Raw genomic sequence first — 16,046 nt, forward strand, 5'->3', positions numbered from 1 at the left:
TCAGGAGGTCCACTTGACATTCGACAAGTCCGTTTACTTGGATCTTGCAGCAAATTTCTTACAAAAGATGTCTTTTTTAATTAACTGATCTTTATGTACCGTCTGTTTAACCCCTTTGTAACTAGTACAACTAGTATACATCATGGCATTTTTTGGATACACAAAATTGCATAATATGGCACTGCATGTACAACATAGTCAATGGTAAATAATAATAATAAAACCAACATTTTGGTCATTCAGACACAGCCCAGGACTAAGTGAAATCATATAAACCTACTAAAAGAGGTCAGGTAAATTTGACATTGCTATGCTCACTGTGGCAAAATGAGTAAGGAGATGAATATGCTTGTGAAAGATATCAGATGATGGAAGAGAAACAAATAACAGAATGTTGCATGGGATGCGACATGGAGAAGGATGTCAGCAGAAACAGTGAGAAGACCTAAAAAAAATAATTCAGGTGTTGAACTTATTCATGCCAAAGGTTCAGCTCAATATAAGCAATCATAGCTGGGTTGGCTCTTTTTAAAAAAAGCTTTAGCAACAACTGCTTTCCATACATACCTTAGGACTACTGCTAAAATGTCCTAAATAAATAAATACATTATATATACAATCTATGCATCAAATCTATAAGAAGAGGTATGACTCGTTTTTTCTTGGCTTTGAAAAATATTTAATCTAAAAAACAGGCCAATTATTGATTTTTTTCTATCTATCCCCACCGTATACACTTCAGATAGTTTTTGAAGAAGTGATGCCGCAGTTTAAACTCTTCGTCTTTCGTCACTTGATTTCTGAAGCTGTCGTAGCGAGCTGTGCCAAAGTTGCTGGTATGAGGCTGATGGCCGACGGACACATGGCTACAGCTGGCAACCATCAGGGAGCCCATCCCATCCATAAAGAACTCTAGAGACAGACACAGAGATTTTCACTTTTAAGGGACACATTTTTACAGTTGTGGACAAGCTGCTTTGAGGGATTCAAACTTCTAGTTTTCAACCAACCTGAGTGTGCTACTCTTTGGAGCTTAGGGTCAAATCCCACCTTCTTTACAGCATCTGTACGGGCCAAGAAAAAGTTGACTACTCCACTGGCCAGAGAGCATTGTGGGTAACCAGGGAGTTGATGGAATTTCTCCCCAGACTTTCTGTTCAGGCAACCGCCCTCTATTTCATCTCCTTCCTGGTAGTCCAATGCAAAATAAAACTGTTCCCCTTCTACTGATCCGCCAAGCTGGTAAGAAATAATACATGGTAAGTGTTCAATTTCAATGTTTATTAGCTGGACTGGATAGTTTGTTTTGTTAGTGTTATTAACATTATTATTATTAACATATAATGATTCATTAGGGGTAAACATTCTCATATAAAAATCCCCTGACACAATTCTCCTAAAATACAAGCAGACTGCATTACTTATCACCAATTATTTATATCAAGGTAAGAGAGCTAAGGCACAGAAAAGGGACTGAGAGATTCTGCCATTTTTTTCCCCATGAGGTTCATTCATAAATAAAAACACATTTATATGTAACCTCTTTATAGTTCTGAGTTCATTAGTGAACTAAAACATATTATTTTATATGAAGGTGTCATTTTTTTAAAATTTGTGCATGAGGTTCTATGAATTTGTATATAAAAAGTGTTGACGTGAAAACTGTAAATCTGATTTCAGGGAGGGACCATGTCCAATAAAAAAACTAAATGTAACCATTTGATGCATTGCACCTTACCTGCCTGAGTTTTAGGCAGGTAACAGAACAACATATATAACAACATACATCACACAGCAAGTCGCAAATGGCAATATGTGCATGTCCCTTTTAGAGGCACACACACCTTTGAGACTAAACACTATATAAAAAACAAGTGGATAGAGGGATTGATATCACTGTTTACTGAAGACCATTGGTATAATAAACAATTAAAAACCTGTATAGGACGCTGCCCTTTTTAACTGCACGACTTACTGAACCTGAGCAAAAAAGGGATATGAAAATTCAAACGCTGAGAGAATATAAAATCATTTGGTAGTTTTCTCACCACATCCAGTTCAGGAATTTCCTCCATGATCTCTACCAGCTTCTCTATTTTTGTTCCCTCTGTAAACACAAAATCATCATCCACCCACAGGAAGTACTTTGTGATCACCTGAGAGACGGCAAGATTCCTGCCAGCGAACCAGCCCTGAAGGAGAAAACATGTTTCAGGTTATGTTATGAAAAAACATATTGTCGTTGCCAAAAAAAATGGAGAATCAATTGTTCTAAGTTAAATGCAACAGAAGATCATCTGAAAATAAATGTAATGTACATATCATATAGTGAAAACTTAACACCCCTATCCACAAACAGAAAACCTACCTGTGCTGGAGGCATGATGAATTGTTGGATATGTTCTCCAGTAATTTTCTGCGGGTCAAAGCTGTCATCAGCAATGATGACTTTCATGTTGTTATAAAAACTCTGTATGCTGCTCAACAGCACCTTCAGCTTTGAGTAGCGCAGAAATGTCTTTGTTGTGACAGTTACGTGGGAGCTGATATCTGTGTGGGAAGTCATGCCAAGAAAATGTTATTAAAACATATTAAAACCGTTTTTCAGTTTCAAACTGTATGTACAGTGCAGTAAAACAAGTCTGTTGGTTTTAAGAGGTGATGAATACCACAATCCTCTTCTGACAAACACGTTCCAGACTGACATGAGTTCACACCTACCTGTTCCTATGTCATACAGCACTGGCAGGGTAGGCTGATTAATGGAGATGGGAAACACAGCTTTATGGCTCTCAAACTGGAAGACCGCTGTGCACAGAAAAGGATAGCTGCATTAAGCAGTGTCTTACTCATAATATACTAAATATTGAAGAATCTTGGTAATTTTGTGGATGTACCATGTAAATACGTCTACCATCTAAGAGTAATTCTTCTTTTAGGTCTGTGTAAGGAAGACATTTTTGCTGAAAGTGGAATTTATATGTCTAACATTTACGGATCATGATCATGTCATCTTACTAGACTTTTAGAGGAAGAACCAAATAGAATGAAATTTGCAGGCTGTACTGTTCCAGAATATAAACAACACTGTTAAGATGAAAACTTTGTCAGCGTTTTGTGTTCTGTTGCTGTTGTCTGACCTTGACCAAATAAATACTAAGGTGATCCACAGTCATTTAACATCTACAGCGGAAACAACCCCCACTTACAACAACTTTGTAGGGTCAAAGTACAGCTTTTTCATGTGCAATAATTTTCAAGAGTAAATTATTGACATTTTATTGCAGACTATCTTTCCAACACAATTACTGGTTAACTGTTCACATAAAGGTTCTATTGTCTTGCCAAGTAGACACATACCCAAGTCGCCGGTGTGTATATGGTAAACGGTGCTGGTATATGACACTGCCGTCAGCAGGTTGTTGAGGGCCTCCAGGCTGCTAGACTCTACAACCAGGCTCATCTCACCGTTACCTGCCAATTCACCACAGACAAACAGCATTCAATGTACCATGGAAATGTCCCTGTCATGGGTAAGAATAGGATTTCTCCCATCCAGTGACAAATGAAGAACCATCACCAGCTGTATTGTCAGTGTTCGTTTAATAATATCTCATACAAATCAGACTCAGTCCTACTCATACGATACAATTAACCTTTATGAATTTTTTTTTTTTTCTTTTTCAAATCTTACCTTTTAATGTCAATCCTTCAGGTGAATTCTTAGTGGTGAGGACCCCTTGGGATACATTCAAGGAAACCTAAGGAACACGCAACAAAGTTTAGAGAAAAATGAAAACAAACTACACAACAATAACCCACATTTTGTACATACAATTTTTCTTTTAAGAATGAATGGTATTGTTTTTTTAATACAACTCATTAAATTAAATAATCATGGAGAAGCAATAACCTTATGTATGGGATTAAAAGGGGGTTGCTATAATGTGAAAAAGTCCACCCCTCTGTATCCCTCTTTAGCCCAACCCATTCTTTGTCTAATTTACAAGCTACTTTTGAGTGCAATTCATTAACTTGCACCCCCCCCCCCAGCACCACCCACACACACACACACACACCACCACTCCCCATCTGCCATGCAAAATCCTAATTATCCTCATCCACCTGAGCTTCCGCATAGCCAACACTCCCTGTGTAAGTTTGTTGAATATTCAAAAAATGTTTTTAGTGTTGTTACACCTGCTTTGAAGCTAAGGCGGATGCCGCTTACATATTTCAGATTGTATAAGATTTACGTACACATATACATCACAAAAGAAGCTAAGCCATATCCATGTCTACTGGCTGAGAGGAGGATGTTAGTGAAGCTGACATCCATCATGGACAATCCCTCTCACCCCATGCACGACACTGTGGGGTCTCTGAGCAGCTCATTCAGCAGCAGACTGAGACATCCCTGCAAGACTGAGCGCTACCGCAGGTCATTCATCCCATCTGCAGTCAGACTTGTTTAACACAGAGTCATGTGGCGATGCTGTTAAACAAGTCTGACTGCAGATGGGATGCAGTCAGACTTGTTTAACAGCATCGCCACATGACTCTGTGTTATAATCATCTTTATCATTAATGTTACACACTGTGTGTGTTTTAATTCCTGATCTGTCTTTCCACGAGCGAAAGTGTACATAGTGTTTATGCCTGGTATTATTTATAAGTTTACATTATTTAGTTAATGTAAACTTGCTCATAGCTGTTCTTTTTTTTTTCTTTTTGCTATTTAATGCTGTTTATATTCCCTGTTTTACTGTTTTTTTGGAGCTGTACACCCAAATTTCCCCCACTGGGAGATCAATAAAGATTATCCTTATCCTTATTACTTTGTCCACATGGTTCGCCAACTAAAAACAGCTAGTTTGGGGTTCAAACCTGAGCTCCTGCAGTCACATGACTGATGAGTAACTGGGCAAAACACTTTCCCCACACAAAACCCCATCCATATGAAAACCCAATTTAAAATGTGCATTTTTACATCTGAAATAACCACAGCTGAATTTAACAAAAAGCATTGTTCTTTACAGCTAGTTTCTCTATTCTTGATCATTCTATTTCAGTAATAGGGCCTCAAAGTTATGGGACATGGTCCCTTTGAGTAAAAGATATAGGCAGACAAATTAGCCACTGACTGTACTAAACCTCTCAGTTGTGTTTGTGGAACTTTTTCATCGCGCCTTTACTGTACAAAAACTTTCTGGTCAGGCATTTCAGTAAGTCAAAGTCTTGTATTGTTGCGTTGATAGAAATTCCGTACCGTTCAGTACTCAAGCAAGACTTACACATTTTTAGACTTAGACTTTTTAGACTTTTTATTTTATTGTCCCCGAGGGGAAATTCTTTTTCACCAGTATACAGTTTTAAGGGCAGCATGCCGACAGAGGGTGAACACAGGGAGATACATGTGGGACAACAGGACATACAGTGACAGGACATACAGTGCATATGGTTATGGGGGGCCGGGGATTGGGACTGAGGTGGATTTTTATAGAGGGCTGTAATGACTGTAGGCACCAGGCTTCTGCCGTATCGCGCCCTCCTGCACAACAGGGACCTGTACCTGCGTCCGGAGGGCATAATGGTGAGGTGGCAGTTGAGAGGGTGGGTGATGTCCAGTGCTATTGTGTGTGCGATGCGTGTGATGGCCTTTGAATTGAGTTCTGACAGGGTGGGAGTGGGGAGACCGATTAGTTTGGCTGCAATGTTTGTGACACGGGTGAGTTTGGTTCGGTTTTTGACTGTGAGTAGGTGAAGGAAGCTTATTATTTATTTTGTTTAATGGAGTCAACTTCCTTGTGTATGAAATTATATGTGGCCAATAAAGTGGATTATTAATTCTTTGAGCGAGATTGGACTTTAGGGTTGAAGCGTGCTTGGACAAAGTACGGATTGCCAGTGTGACTGCAATAGTAATAAAAAATCCATAATCCATTACATTTTTTGGGACATTTAAGGTGGCATAAATGATTCACATGTCAAGTTATGCTTGAGTAACGTGAAAAAAACTCAATTCAAATGAAACTCTTTTTTTTATTTTTTACAAAATTCATGTTTATTTCAGCAACTTTTCAACCCCCTTAACAGCTGCACTATATCATTATGTTGGCTTGTATATTAGTTACATATTTTAATAATATCATGATTTTGTTTGTTCAGTTTTGTATTTCAGAGCTCAGATATATTGATTTCTATGGTTCTAGTTCTCAATCTTCCCTGGTGTTTATTTCCCTTGTGTGTTAACTATGACAACAAGAGTGAAGGAACACTGACTAAATAGACACAAGGGTAATCAAACACAGGTGTGACTAACAATTCACAGGTGAGGACAACCAGGGCAACCAACAGGAAGGAAACAAACAGAGGCAGCAGTAAATCTAAATCATGAAAGACCTGAGAAATACAGAAAACGGCAGAATGTAACAAAACACAGAGAGACACAAGGAGAAGAAATTACAAAATAAAACAGGAAAAACTAAAGAGCAATTAATAAACACGAGGACATATTAACACACAACAGAAACAAACCAGGTAAGAATAAGAACTATATAAGATAAATAAATCTAAACTCTGAAATATAAAACTAAACAGACTAAATTATGACAAATATAATGGAATAATGGAGTCAACTTCCTTGTGTATGGAATTATATGTGGCCAATAAAGTGGATTATAAATTCTTTGAGCGAATTAATGCAATGGCTCTTTGTCTAGCAAAGGGCTCAGGATGCATAGAAATCATTTATTTTATTAACCTCTTCATAGTCCTATTATCATCCCCTATGTACACACCCACATCAGTTCTTACTTATTTCCTATCATTACAAAAACAGACAGTTTTTGGTCTTTAAATTGTGTTCTCATAAATATTTCCATGTTGTTGAAAGCAGTGCTTAAGATCACTAATTAAATTTTGAAACAAAATAGAATTTGTTTGCATGCAAAATTACAAATGCTTAGGAAACACTAACTGGACAACTTACTTATGGACAAAGACTCTCAGGAGGGCTGTGTAACAATTATTGAAATTCATGTAAAATACAATATCTGTCTTGGATTAAAGCCAAATCATCTTCAATGCGAGAATGAAGGCAAATTATTGCAATATTTTATATTATGTCATAACTATCCAAGGTACCATAAGCTACCTGTGTGTGGAAACAATGGTATATACTCCTGTGAAAGACACAAGTTCCTTTGATCTTAACCTTGTTGGGGATATTGGAGAAAAGAACTACACTACCAATGACCACAGAGTGACGTAGTGACGTCTCTTATTGGTTGACCTAGATGTTACCATGTTTCCTGCCCCTTGGCACTCAATGCTAACTGATAGTTTCGCTGGCAGGCTAGCTTGTTAGCTGGCGAATGCAAAATCTACTAATAACCTTGATATGCAACAGTGACTGTCATTAATGTATTCCACAACATAAACTACAACATAGTACCACACTTGCATTAACAGTATAAAAACTATTAAAATAATAATGGTGACGCTTAAGACAAAGCAATATTATTTGCAAAGGATTTTTGGACATGTTTCGGAAACTTTGAAACCCGTCTTGTTCCTTTGCGTTATTCTCAGTTTTTCAATGCCATTTTGGCGCCGAATCAAATGTATTATAGTCATGATTATAGGGATAGCTGTCATGGTTCCATCAATCTCTTGATACAAGGGCTTTTGTGAACTATCTCTGAAAAAACCACAGCTTCTGAAAAAATGGATGGTTCTTGTGGAGCTGTATTTCATCTAATGTTTCCTATAACTATGGCCAGTGGGACACATTACTATCAAAGCCCTTGGAGGCACATGTGGTGAGCTCAGAAATACACATGTGTAAAACATAGCTGGTGAGTACAAATCCAGCATGACAATTTTTTTTTCTCTACAACAAAAAGAGTTCTAATGGTCCCAAAAGTTGCACAGAAAGGCTTCCTCCCCATTCCATTAGCCTCTGTCTTGTCTGTATTTTCTTCGAATTAACAGTAGCAGACTTTTTAAATCAAAACAGCAGCCCTCTGTTTAAACTAGCAAAACACTTCAATACTGCGAGTTAGATGTCAAGTGACCTTTCCATCTGTTGCACCACACTTACCGTATAGCTTTCTCTTGGTCCTGCTTTCAGCTTTAAGCCTTAAAGCAAAATGAAACTGGACTTTAATACAGCTCTTTTAGGTGGGCAAACACATTTAACACAGGCATAACTGACTTTAAAAGCAGTGAAATTCTGATATTGAATGACCAAGCTTCCTGTAGCTTGTAGTTAAATGGACACTTCACCCTTTGAAACATGAATCTGTATTGAAATTGGGTTATATATGTAGTAGAAATGTGAGATACATTTTGAAGTTTGTCCCTTCTTGACCGAGAAAGGGCAGGGTTAGGTTTTGGCTCATTTGAATGAAAGACAACAACTCCCAGCCTTTCACACCGAAACTAGGCTGCTCTATCTACAGTCTATCTACTACACATGGCCGTTTCCTCAACTGATTCCAAGATTTCTTCCAGAAGGAATTGGCATTTGGGAAATTCCTGGCAGCAAACAGACACTATGTCTGTGTCCATAGGCAAAAAGTGAGAGCACTGACACCAGCAGTCCACTCCAGCTTGAGCCGGCCCTGGGCTCCTCGTCCTTCATCATCGCTAATAGGCAGGTCTTGTGCCTCAGCTGCAGCAGCAGCAGCAGCAGTAGGGGCACATGACCTGCCTGTCAGTAGCAGCCACCTCATGTTCCTCAGCCTCAATTGCTCCCTGCTATATTGTGGCCTGTAGAGATGACAATGAACATCCAATCTGAGCACACCACCTTCAAACCCACTGATTTGTAATAGGTCTGTAGCTTCAGTGGGTCGAAAACATGAGGAAATAGCGAAGTAGTTTCACCCTCTCTAACCAACGCAGCCTCCGATGACGCAAAATGAGACTGCTTTTCATACAAGAAATATGGAGCTTTCCCATCTCAGAAGAAAATGAGGGCGGAATGCTCAACCATTCAAAAATACGACCTGGTTTCTGCTGAAACAAAGCTTAATGGACATGGGTGAAGTATCCCTTCAATGTATGCTGGTGACATTATCTAAGCCAGTCCACAAAAAACACTGATTCTTGTTTTGGTCTGAGAGTTGATTGACTTTTAGACTTGGCTAAGTTTCTGTGAATCTTATAAAGAGCACTGCAGGAGCTTAACTAGCTTAACTGGTAGACAGTGCCATCAATCATGATTAAACTAGTTCCTTTTAATATTAACTGAAATCTAAAGCAGTTCTTTTTCTGTGTGAACTATGGCATGTCCTGTCTATTAATGATTAATGTATGAGGAAGAGCCTATGAGCTCTTCCTCATCTGCAAAATATTTTCAGCGGTGGGAGCTGAAAATAGTTTGGCTTTACTTTCAGGGAGCAGTTGTGTCATCTATCTTTATTATTAAGTCTATGGTTGAAACTCTTAATAGATAAAACAAATGTTCTCTTAACTTGAAGTAGTATGTAGCATACCTGGTATGAGAGTGGTGGTCAATGGTCGTACAGTAAAACCTTGGATAGGATACCCTAGAGGAGAGTTGGGTTCAGCAAACAGCAGACTGGATAACACTGATGTAGTCCTGTTGAAAAGATGGAGGAGGGTGGAGATAAAGTATGAGAGTTTGAAGCTTTCTTGAGTTTCATGGTTCATCCATGATTATAAGGTAATGATTGAGAAGTCGGAATTAATCACAGTAAAGTTCCCTATTCCCATTTCCCTAAATAATGATTTCCCTGTTGACATTCACTTCCTCTAACTTTGTAAACCTTCCACTTTGAATTCATTCATCCATCCACTGTACCTAGCTTTGTGTTGCTGTTGCGCCTTGGCTCTGCGTTTCATCACCTCTTCATACTGATCCTTGGGGATGTGGTCTTTGAGGAGCACTGCGTCAGTTGGACAGGTACATGGACCATATGAGGGAGAAGGACTGGATGACATCAAACTAAAAAGATTGAAAAGTGATTTTTAATTCAACTCGGTTCTGAGGAGTTGCTCAGACTACTCGACGAGTCCAGCACATTATAGCAGAGTGATGATGTTTTATTCATGATGTCAGCTAATCACATATCAGGATAAAAAATCTACAATTGAGACTGAGTAGGACCATGTTTTTTTCTACCCACTGTGACATTTAGTCTTGAACACATAAATATTTGCTTATACTGTGTTCCTTGTTGATATTTATTTGTATACTTTTGGACAGAGAGAGCACAGCTAACCATAGTGAAATTCTTACTGTAGTGTATGTAAACATCCCTGGCCAATAAAGCTGATCCTGATTTATGTTGTTTCAAAACCATTTGAGCCAAACTGAACACCAGACACCTTTTTTTATCTGTTGTATGAAGCACTATTAGGAAAAAAAAATAATTCTGCAACTGTGTACAGTCCAGTTGTTTTTATGTTCTGTGTCATTGCTTTTGTAATAACAAATGACTTTCCACTTTATCCCTCCTCTGGGTCCTTTATTTTGCTAGAACTATGCCCTGTTAATTTCCATTTGAAAAGGTTCAGCTTTTGCATTGTACTGTTTGACCAATCAACGCACGCTAATATTTTGAGCCATCGCTGAACATAATGTCACATAAGGTTCCGGTAATACTTTATTATAATCATCGTCAATAAAGGGTACATTGATAGTTAATTAACCTTTAGTTAAGAGTTAATTTGTTGTTAACAAACAATGATGATAATAATGTTACCTATTTTTAATATAACAGTTTAGTGTTGCACAAATTGTAACATTTTATACTCTATATAAAGTGTTTGTTAATTATTAACTATGATTATTAAACCTCAGATGGTTTCTAAAATATGTATACAAATTACAAAAATACATGGATAGATATTTGTTCATGTCAATAAGTGCTTTGTTAACCATCTACACTCATTATCTGGATGGTTATCATCAAGTTTTAACTGATGTTTATTACATTTCGTAAATGGTTCATAAATACTGTGTCTATTAACATTATCTGGGTGGTCATCATAAGGTTGGAACAAAACATTATAATCTTCAGTTCCAACTTGACTGGGGGTCAATTCAAAGGCACATAGAGCAGAAGCATGAAGGAGAAAAATGGAGAAGCAAAGACCGTGCAAGTTAAACAAAAAATCTATACGATGCAACTCGAGCTGAAACGATTCCTCGAATAACTCGAATAATTCCATTACAAAAATTTATCGAGGTATTTTCGCTGCCTCGAGGCTTTTTGTGTCATCAAAACTTTGGTATGAGTATAAAACACGTTTAATGTAGCTGCAGCTACCTGCTCCTCTCTCTACTGCACTCTCAGTCTGACACAGACACTTCAGCGCTAACACGCACACGCACACACGAGTGCGGCGTGCCCCTTTTAACTTTTAGTCAGCACACAATTGATCCGTGATCGATATGACCGAGTCGGGAACATGTGATCCGGTCAAACGGTCGGCTTTTCTCCGTTCACTCTCTCCGTGTTTGCAGCTAACATAACGGTAGCAACGTCCTCTGACAATCTCTGTCATAGACATACGTCTATGGTCTCTGTAGTCTGTGAGCGCGCTGAATGCACGCGCTGCAGGAGCAGACAGAGATACGCACACTTCTAATAATGAACAGGCTGATTATATTAAATGTCTGATGTCGTCAAAGCTAAATCAAGACAGAACTTGTTTGTGGAATAATAATTTAGCAAATATATATTTAAAGTTTCTCAATCTCCTGATCTGACATAATGATTGATTCTGTGATTGATTCAACAGAACATAATGCTTTCTCTATTAAATGTACTGTAACAGATGTGTAGGCTACACAAAACACTATTTGTTATTTCAGCCATTAAAACATGTTTGGCCTGTATTTTTAATTATCTGCCGCCTTGACCAGTGAATCAAAAAGTTAATTTGGGACCCTGTCAGTAATATGATGAATGTCAGCAGCTGTAGAGCAGAGGTGGTTGGTTGTAACTATGGTTGTAACAAGCAGGCGTTACCATGGTAGCTGCAAAGGAGCAGGTTTGTAGGGAAGACCCAAGACGAGTTAAACCTTAATAAAATGTAACCTGAGCTGATAGTGAGGAAATGCAAATGTGTTTTGCATGAAGCAATGTTCAAATCATAATGTTCAAATTCTTATTAAAGGTCCCACATTAGCCTTTTGGGGGTTCATATATCTATATTCTCTGCCTGCTAAAGTACGTTCACAAAAGCTAATGTCCGGAAAAAAGTGTCTGTTCATGTTCTGCCGCTCCATGCAGGATCTGCCTATATTTCTAATGCTCAGAACCCTAACCCAGATAACCTACCTGCCATTATAATATATCCATTTAACTTACCAACTACCTAACAAGTCCGTTCAACTAAAGACATGCACAGACATGCAAAGACAACACACACCCACACACACACACACACGCACACAAACACGGGTTCTTTACCTCTGTTTTGGTGTCTTGTGAACTGCCTCTTCAGGACAGGTATGGAAAAAGTACAAATAGGTAAACAAGATGAGGACACAAATGACTGCCATAAACTGAAGTTGCTGTCTGTTACCCAAGGCCATCTGAGAGAGAGAAACACCAAAATATAAGGAATGAGTCACCAGTTCATTGTTTTTCCGATAACTCTTAAATGATAAGCTGTGACAGGAAAACCGGCTTGGAAATATGTTTGAAAAAAAGAAGAAAAACATAATGATTTTAAGAAAAGTACAAATGGAATAAGTTTGTTTTCAAAAGACAAACAGATAAATCTGTATGTGACACTGCTTAGGAAAAAAAACAACACGTTTTAAATTTAGCCCAGTTTATTATCTGCAAAGCAAACAGAAAAATGGTCCAACACTTTACAGAAAAAGAGCAAATAATCATCTTAGTGGTGTCATTTTAATACAACCCACTTTTACAAGTTTCGGTAGGGACTGCATAAGAAGTTAAGTGTTGCATTTTTCTAAGTGGACAGGTTCTATGACTGCATAGTTTCTGGCTTTTGTTCTGATAAAGATAAACAAGGGAACTGGAGGTGACTAATTGACGTGTGTACAAACTTAAAACACACAAAATCTCCCAAATATCTGTATATTGTTTTATCAAGTATCACTATAATTACATCAAAGACAGTGGACGATACTGGGACCTAACAGAAGTGCTACTGTACAGGTGAGTCTCATCATCAAAACTAAAACACTATAGGAAACATAACATAGTTCTTACCTTTTCTATGGCTTGTCTCTTGATCCTCTCATGTAGCGGAGATTACTGAACCTCGGGATGACACCATAAACTTGAAAGGAGCTGCTTTCATATGTTGACAAACCTGCTCTACGGAGATTTAGAGGACTGCAAACACAATAGAGGGTGCTGTTTTTTTCCACACCAATCACCATTGAGGGAAAAGGTCTCAGACTATATTATTTGAACAGGTTTAACCACAGAGGAAACAGTAGGCTTTAAGTGAATCTTCATGTGAAAAGTAAGTTGTAAATAAAGATAGTGGATAAAAGAATTATAGAATTATTCATGTCACTTTGTAAATGTGATAATAAATGACTTTTCCAAGACTTGAATTGTGTTTCTTTTACAACTTCATGCAGGCACAGAAATGACATATGTTCTATATAACCAAAGAGATATGATATTCTGCGGCACAATTAAGAGCACAGTCATTCTCTTTACAGCATCATACACAAAAGAAGCCCCTATACTGTATAGGGTGACTGTATAGGCTATACAGTCTCTCTTTCAAAGGAAAGCCCCTGCTATTACCACAGGTATCTTGTCTTTCCCTCTGAGGTAGCTCATTTTGATTAACATGGGGGATTTACATATTTACAAGATGTAAAAAAAAACATTTCAATAAAAGTCTTCTTTATTACAATGAAAAGATACTTGTGTCACGAGATGAAAAAGCTGCAGTGTTTTTGTCATATTTTCCAGTTATATTCTAAGCACAGAGAAGATGGCCTGCAAACTGTTCTTTGTCAGTTTACTCTTGTTTACAGTTTTGTGAGATAATTCATCCTAAATTATCTAAATTACTTTGAAACAAAAGGTTTGAAGTCAGGAAGTCATGAATTAAGATACTCCCCTCTGTTCTTTCACAGTTTCAGTGTCCCAGTTTCCTCGTTGTACTATGTACAGTATGCACCCAAAGATGAGATTCAATGAGATAAAAAAATCCGCTTTACTGGTAAATAACCTGTTGCACAATAAATGCATCGCCAAGTACCGGTACTTTACAAGAAGGAAGTACAGACAAAATACTGCCCTAACTGTATGTTGTATACGCTGTATATTTGTGAGCTTTATCATCTTAATTTTTTCTGAATATAAAGTTAATACCATTTCATTGGCAATGTTAAATAATACACGTTTAATATTGTATTTAATATGTGATTGATACATTTTAGAAATATTTAGATTCCGAACTAAATGTTTAGAAATGTAGTTAAATATTTAGAGTTTTACCTAAATGTTTACAATATAAGATGAAGATGTTTTGTAATTAAATGTGGTAATAAAATAAGTAACTTTACTACTGCATGCTGTGGTGTTGCTGTATAGGATTGTGCTCTGGTGATCGTTGACTTCGCCATGGATGGTGTCCTGCTGGCTGCCTGCCTATCTTCACCTGGAGACGTTGAGTGACCGGTGCTCCCTGCAGTCTGCCGCTCCTCCTGTTTTTCTGGTTCCTCTGAGTCCGTCAGCTACTCGGACCGTCTCCGTGCAGCTGATCTGTTGCGCTGCGACACAGGTGCTATAGCACGAGTCGTTTTATTCACCTCAAAAGCTTTACTTTGATCTTGATGAGGAAATTGTTGATTATTACACTGCTATATCATGGAACTTCACACTAATCGATCTCCGCTGGGCGAGTGTCACAAGGAAGGCTCACTCTCCGCCGGTCTCTTCCCGTGCGCTTTTGCGCTCACCCTTAAGAACAGCACAAACTTAAAGCACGTTACTCTGTGGCAGACTGTAACAGATTGTGTGATGTTGCTCCATCTTCTATGTCTTATGGGGCTGAAAATGTGTTGTATGTGCTCGGACAATTTCCCTGTTGACGTCATTGAAACCACAAGCTCACGTCTGGAGGTGCCTTGCAGGCGGACAAAACGGAACATATTAGTATGTCATACTGTTAATTTCGGAACTGCGTAATTCCATAACATAAACAGCTTAATCATGGGCGCGCTGATATTACTTTGTAGTGTGGAGGGATGCTGATTTTAAAGCATTTACTCACTTAAATGTGCATAGGCCTATCTCTAAACTTGATGGTGCGTGTTTGGGCGTATTTAACTGATGCAATGCAATGGTTTTATTCACTCATGATTCTTCCTTACGGACAAAGACATTGTTATTGAGGGTTGTAATGTATTTTCTGACTGGTCGACCTAAGGGAGGAGGTATCGCTATTTAGTTTCTCCGTCATTCATGCTGATGTGTAGATAAAGAAATCTTCACTGACACTGACTTGCTTCTATAATAAGATGTGTATTTACAAGAACAGCATCAACTAGGCTTTGTCGGTCCAGCCTGGGAGAGTCACCATGCAGTCAATTGTGATCCCTCTCAAAAAAAAGAAGGAGACTGGTATTATTTGATGAAAGTAATATATATATATATATATATATATTGCTTTGATCAAATAATACCAGCCTAAAATTGCCACTAAAAAATGCTGGGTCAAAATTGACCCAATATGGGTTATTTTGTAACCCAGTGTTGGGTCATTCTAGCACCTACACAGCACTGGGTCATTTGAACCCAGCACTGCTGGGTTGCACAAAATGACACAGCATGTTGGGTTATTTTTTTAATTCTTAAATTATTGGGTCATTCTTACCCAACGTTGGTTCTTTTTAACCTTTTCACGGGGTTATTATTATATATGCTTATTTTCACCCAGTATAGGGTTATTTATGCATCTTTCTTGCTGTACATTGTTTAGCCATACAAAAAATTATTTCAGCATTAAAAAACAATCATTCACATGAACTGCTTCTAAACAAATAGAATCAACACAAATAA

At 38.0% G+C, this 16,046-nt stretch overlaps 1 protein-coding gene across 1 annotated transcript; it reads right to left on the bottom strand.

Moving 5' to 3' along the window:
* Positions 1 to 382: 382 nt before the first annotated feature.
* Positions 383 to 9,923, bottom strand: LOC306838359 (beta-1,4 N-acetylgalactosaminyltransferase 2-like). Its single transcript, XM_079366486.1, has 10 exons — positions 9,833 to 9,923; positions 9,504 to 9,610; positions 8,105 to 8,142; positions 3,695 to 3,761; positions 3,361 to 3,474; positions 2,722 to 2,808; positions 2,369 to 2,550; positions 2,049 to 2,192; positions 1,011 to 1,239; positions 383 to 912 (listed from the first exon to the last, which is right to left on the bottom strand). Exons 1-10 carry the CDS (start codon positions 9,871 to 9,873, stop codon positions 719 to 721), a joined length of 1,203 nt encoding a protein of 400 aa, XP_079222612.1. The 5' UTR covers positions 9,874 to 9,923; the 3' UTR covers positions 383 to 718.
* Positions 9,924 to 16,046: the final 6,123 nt, after the last annotated feature.

The sequence above is a fragment of the Symphodus melops genome (genome assembly GCF_947650265.1).
Source record: "Symphodus melops genome assembly, chromosome: 17".
NCBI classification, from domain to species: domain Eukaryota; kingdom Metazoa; phylum Chordata; class Actinopteri; order Labriformes; family Labridae; genus Symphodus; species Symphodus melops.